Source organism: Apteryx rowi, unplaced genomic scaffold (assembly GCF_003343035.1).
Source record: "Apteryx rowi isolate R43461 unplaced genomic scaffold, aptRow1 scaffold_531, whole genome shotgun sequence".
Lineage (NCBI taxonomy): Eukaryota > Metazoa > Chordata > Aves > Apterygiformes > Apterygidae > Apteryx > Apteryx rowi.
In genome coordinates, this window is record NW_020450796.1 from 355,409 (window position 1) to 361,302 (window position 5,894).

General features: G+C 59.9%; 1 protein-coding gene across 1 annotated transcript; it reads right to left on the reverse strand.

Moving 5' to 3' along the window:
- Nucleotides 1-1,282: 1,282 nt before the first annotated feature.
- On the reverse strand, nt 1,283-4,662 carry TPPP3 (tubulin polymerization promoting protein family member 3). The gene is made up of 3 exons (XM_026080987.1): nt 4,454-4,662; nt 2,589-2,742; nt 1,283-2,288 (listed from the first exon to the last, which is right to left on the reverse strand). The coding sequence occupies exons 1-3, from the start codon at nt 4,639-4,641 to the stop codon at nt 2,100-2,102; spliced, it is 531 nt and encodes a 176-aa protein (XP_025936772.1). The 5' UTR covers nt 4,642-4,662; the 3' UTR covers nt 1,283-2,099.
- Nucleotides 4,663-5,894: the final 1,232 nt, after the last annotated feature.

A 5,894-nucleotide genomic window follows, 5' to 3' on the forward strand; every position in this document is an offset into this window, starting at 1 on the left:
ACATGGGTATCCCCTTTCACTTCACCCAAGGTCCTGATGGAAGCCATATACACAAAGAAGATCGGTCTCACAGGGACTTGCAAGCCCTGACACACTCACCCCTTCACAAAACATTGCTTCCTGTTCGAATCCTCCATGTCTGTGTGCAAGGACAGAACTGTGGGATGGCACTTGCGCTAACCACTAGGGAATGCAATTCTGCCTTGCCCTGGGAGTTCTGCATCTCATATTTGCATGTGGGCAATGGAGGTAGCAGGGAATTAAGCCCGCAAGCCCTGACTTTTTGAGAGGAGGAACATAGTAAGATCCCGTCTGGACTACAAAAGAGCATTTAGGGGCACAGACCCCCTCCGCCCTACATCCCACAGACACAAGCACTCTGGCCTGCTCAAAGGGAGGCTAACCCTCTGCCCCCAGCCCTCTTTCCTAGCATGCCATCCGTGTTTGTAGGCTGAGGTTAAAACCAGCCCAGAATAAAACAGCCTCTTGTGTGGCCTGCATTTTAAAAAGCAGGTAAGTATGATGCAGAAAGTGCACAGCTAGGAGCTGGCAGGGAACCATGCAGTGAGTAACTCCCAAGAGGCAGAGCCCAGCCACATGCATGTCCTGGGCACATCCCTTGCAGCTTGGGCAGATCCTGTACAACACAGGGGCTGCTGATGTGGCTCACGTGCTGAGGCACCTGTAAAATAACCCCAGCTGTTTTCTAGGGAACCCAGCTCCTAACAGGAGGCAATGCAGACCCAGATCACCAGCAGGGATCTAGCTGGAGAGCACACATGGCCTGGCCCAGCCACCCTGGCAGCGCAGCAACATGTTCTGCCCACTGCCCTGGCTCTTCTCACCACCAGGGCCAGGAGCCCAGGGTGGCCACACCAAGCACCTGGAGCCACGCTCCCAGCAGCCATGGACCTCAGTGCCTAGGCCACCCCCCACCGCACACACAGAGCAGCAAGCTGCCGGTGGCAGCGAGCCCTGGCTGTTCCCAGGGTCCGTTACCAGGAACTTGTGTGTTTGGTTGCAAACAGAGCAGCAGCCGGAGCTAGGCGCTCAGTGTTTGTGTGCCTCTGGTTGCTTAGGCAACTCGGGGCCAGCCAGGAGCTTGCCAAAGCAGTGAGCCACCAGGGCCAAGCCCTGTGGCACTGCTGGCTAGGAGCAGCACTGCGAGCTGAGCCTCCTGCCTGGCCTGGGAGAGATGAGCAGGGAAGCAAGTTCTCATTGCTCAAGCCCGCCAAACACAACCAGACCAAAGGTGTCAGTACTAGCAGAGCTTTATTGCAGAGCCAGGATACAGTATGGGTCTGCAGAATCCTTTGGCACGGGCTTCTCAAAGGCAGTAGGAAACCACACAGGTGCAGGCCCAAGGGTTCGGGAGGCCTTTGGCAACAGCAGAAAAACATCAAGCACAGCGCAGGCCAGGTCTCCTGGGGTGCATGCAGGGCCCCTGTACGCTCACCGGTGGGTGGTGTCCCAGAGAAGCCCTTTAGCACCAGCACTAACCATACCTGCAGGGACAGAGCCTCCTGCAGCACTGGGCAGAGGTGGCCTACCGCAAGCAGGAGAGAGCAGCAAACCCAGGCAGCCCAGTGGTGAGGGGATAGCGTGAGCAGGCATCAGCGGAGAAGAGAAGGCCATGGTGTAAATACAGAAGGGGATGCAGGTCCCCTGGAGGTCTGTAGCTAAGAAAGGCTGTGACTGCCAGTGGGACTGGCAGGGAGAGTGCCCTGAGGGACAGGGCTGAGGTAGGGAAGGCTTCAGTGCCAGCAGGGCACAGGAAACCCCGAGGAGAAGTGTTGTTAGTATGGCAGGAGCTGCCCTGTGGGAGGGCAGGCGGGGAGAGGGCCTGTTAGAACCAGCAGGAGGGACACGGCTCACAATACAGCACGGATAAACGTAGTCGTCAGGGCAGAGCGCACAACCCGGTGACTTTCTAATCACATCAGCGCTGGGTGACCAACATCCCGGCAGCCTGGGGCTGGGTCCACCGCTGTCTCCCAGGGCCCTATATCGCAAGGGCATGTCCCAAGGCTGACATGACTGAAGCCCTGAAGGCCTGGTGCGCAGGGACCGGGGCGGGTGGGCGCCATAGGCAGCTGTCCCTACTTCTTCACTTTGGCGTCATAGGTGCCCGCGTTCTTGTAGGCACTGACATAGCCGCTGGTGTCCACGATGTTCTCTCGCCCACTCTTCCCCTTGCCCTTGCCACTCTCATCAAAGCGCTCCTTGTGGGAGCCTGTGTACTTGGAGGTGTCTGTCAGTCTCTCCACTGCTCCCACAGTCTTGGCTTTCTGCAACAGGGGGATGAGCAAAGGGAGTCAAACATGCTGGCTTTCCCAGGCCCCCATTCCCTCCTCCCTTGCTCCATGCAAGCCCCTGAGACCCACTGGGGATACCACCACTCCCCCGGTACCCACTGGACCTGTGTAATCCCCTTCTCCAGTACTCTCCTGTGCGTCTGTCCCAGATCCCCTAGTTCTGCCCAGGGCCATGGGTCTTCCCAAAGGGGCGTTTGTGCACCACACAGAGCTCCATCCTCCCCTCACAACCAACCCTCCTGCTGCCAGGGGCCAAGAGGCTCTGGCACTCACAGTGACGCCCACATTGACTGGCTCCTTCCCTGCCACCAGCTGGCAGATAGCTTCATATGCCTCCTCTTTGCTTTTGTCCTTAAATCTCTTTGGGGCCAGCTCCTCCAGGGCCTTCTTGAACTCCTCGTAGTTGATGACGCGGGCTGTCTTCCCTCTGCAAGCACAAGAACCAGGCTCTGAGCTCCCATAAGCTCCTCCTTAGGCTGCACCTCCAAACAGGGCTGCTGTTCCAGCTGTAGCAGGAAGAGTTGCAGTAGGGAACCTCCAAGGAGGCCCTGGCTTTTTCTTCCACCAGCATAGCATTTTGAGGCCCCTCACCCACCCCTAAAATGCAGCTATATCCAGGGCAATCTTGGCAAAATGAGTCAGGCCAGGGACAACAGATGCTGAGCTTCAGGAGCGGTTCAGCCATATGCTGCCAAAGTCCCTGGTGCCAAAACCTCACCACTCCAAGGAAGTGCCCTGGGACCTGTGTGCTGGTGGGGGGGGAGGGGGCAATAAGGGCAGGGCAGGACAGGACATCCATAACCATTGCTCCAGCCCTGCATGGGATCTCAAAGCACCCTCTTTCCCCTGGCAGGTTCATTCCTTCTCTAGTCAAATGCAGAAGCATGTGCACAGAGCCCCCCCCCCCCAGCCCCTCATCTCTTGGGCAGCACTGCAACCCACCCTCTTAAACACTGCATCAGCTGAATACATTCTGGTGTTTAGTCCCTCTTGGTTCTGCCAGAGAAGAACAGGACACCTGGACAGATGGTACAGAAGCAATGATGGGTGGAGAACCAGCTCCCTCTGCAGGGATTCCTCTCCAGGACTCCCACCCCTGTGCCCACAGATCTGCCTCAGGTCACTGATCTGAGAGGCACCTGAAGGAGTCAGGTCCCTTCCTTGTGGTAGAGGTTTTAGCAACAGCTCCTCCAAGTGTCATGCCCCTCTCCCATGACTCCTGTGCCCCATGTGGAGGTCACCTTCCCAGTACAGCTGGCCCCAGCTGGGGGGTGCAAGTGAACCCTGGTGCAGCATCAGGTGTCAGCATGTCCATGGGACCCAGAAAGCAGCCCCAAGCACCCTTCCTCCTCTGGGGCCATACAGGCAGTTGAAGAGTAAAGGAGCAGAACTCCTCACCAATGGTGTGGGTATGGGATGGCTAGGACCAAAAACGGGCTGTGCTACCCTCTGTGCCCCATCCCTAGGGACCACAGGAGCTGCAAGGGCACTGACTAGAAACCTGGCTAGGATGAGCTCTACCTGGGGCTGTTCCTGGGAGGATGAGCTGGGAAAAGGCAAGAGCTGGTGCGCATCAAGCCCAGCTAGATCAAGAAACCTGCTACGCTGGAGTAAGCCACCTCTGGCTGCATAGGGCAGCAGGAATGAGATGTCCAATGCTTAGTGTACTCAAGGCTGCAGCAGTAACTGCGGTGGCACAGTGGGCTGGGCTCATGCAGCCCATCACGTGGGAGATCCCTGAGCTCCCTCCCCCACCCCCTGCAGTATGTTCTTGTTAGATGGAAACCTGAAGGCCTGGTAGAGCCAGCTGGGCCCACACCGATGCCTGAGAGTTGAAGCAGGGATACAGCCACAGCACTAAAACCTAAGCCGCCTGCCCCCAAGATTTGAATTCATTTATTATTAGGTCTTTCAAAAGCAGCCACTCAAGCACCCTGAAGGCAGGGCATCACAGGGAAGCACTCGGTCCTCCAGCTCCCCATGCTGAGTACGATACAGGAAAGAACAGCCCAGGCACACAGCTGTGGGTATCCCCTCTCCCCAGAAATCACAGTACCCCAGCACTGCCAGCCTGCCCAGCACTGGGATGGTCCCCTGCCACACAGCAGCTGGAGGCCCGGAAAAGCAAAGTCACTTACTTCACCTTGGAGAAGACAATGTCCACGTCGGTGCTGGTGACGCTTTTGCCATCAGTCACTTTGCAGTCTTTGCACAGCTTGGCCCAGTTCTTCCCGTTCATTTCTTGCCCCGTAGCCTTGGTGTCACCATAGATTGCGAACTTCCGGAAGCTCTCTTCCAGAGACGCCATCTCAGCGCTTCCAGCCATGGTGTTGCTGGAAGCAGGGCAGAGGGGGGCCCAGTTACTGTCCAAGCTCCGGCAACCAGGTAGGACACGCGACCCTTAGGTCTGGCACCTGGCTGAGCCATGTGCGCGCTGGTGCCTGTGCTGTTAGGTCCGAGTGGGCAGGAGGAGGGATGTCGAGGGCGGAAGCACTGCAGCAGGAGCATAGGGTGTTGGCAGAGCCGTGCACGCATGGGGTGAGGGCTGGCTGCAGTGTCTGACAGGCCCCGGGGCCATCAGCTGAGCTGGGCCTCAGGGGATGGAGACTTCAGATTAAGGGCTGTCAGCAGCAAGGCTGTCAACTCCAGGGGCTGGGGAGGACTGAGAGCGCATCAACTGAGCCCCGTGGGAGCACTGTCCAGGAATGACGCAGTGCGGCCGCTTTCCTCCTCCCCTCAGACCATGGGAAGCTGCATTGCTGCCTGCCTGCCTGCCCGCACTCCCACCTCTTCAATGCCAGGCAGACTCTGCCAGCAGCCACCTCCCCTCTCCACTGAGCCAACAGCACCCCAATTCTCCAGTCCACCCCTCTGGGGCCAGCCCAAGGCCAGCATGGCCAGCGCCCTCGGGCAGCACAGGGATGACGAGACACAACCAGGCCTCCGCAGCCCCACATGGAGCTGTGCCCACTGCCCTGAAACCTCCCGGTTTCTCCCATCTTCTAACACCACACCAACCTCACCACCGTACCCAGCATCCCCGCACTCCCCACTCAGCATCCTGCACGGGCTGAGCATGCCCGGCATATCAGTATGGCTCGGACAGCAGGACACCCTGGAGCACGGAGGTGCAGAGTGGGTGCGCGGCGCATGGCGGACACCCCAGGCCAGCGGAGCGCGTGTGCCCCCCGGCTGCTCCCCGCCCGGCGCCCGCGCAGGGGGGCTCTGAGCCGGAGGGCGCCCCAGGATGCGCCCAGCGCGGAGCCCTAGTTACAGCCTGACGCCAAGCACAAGCAAGCGCGCGGGCTCGCCCGCTGCGCCCCCAGGGCTTGGGCCGCCCGGCGACAGTCGCCACGGCCGGGCTGCGTTTCCTGGCGACCGTCGGCAGGGCCCGGGCGCGGCGGTGACCGAGGGCAGCGCGCTGCCCCCCGCACGAAGCGGGCCCCGCAGCAGCGGCACCCGCTGCCCGCGCTGGGGTTCGCCGCCTCCCTCCCTGCCGCCCTGCCCGCGGTGGCCGCTCGGCTTCTGCCGGCACACGGCGAGCGCGACGGGCTGGCGGCAGCGGTGCTGGCACAGCCC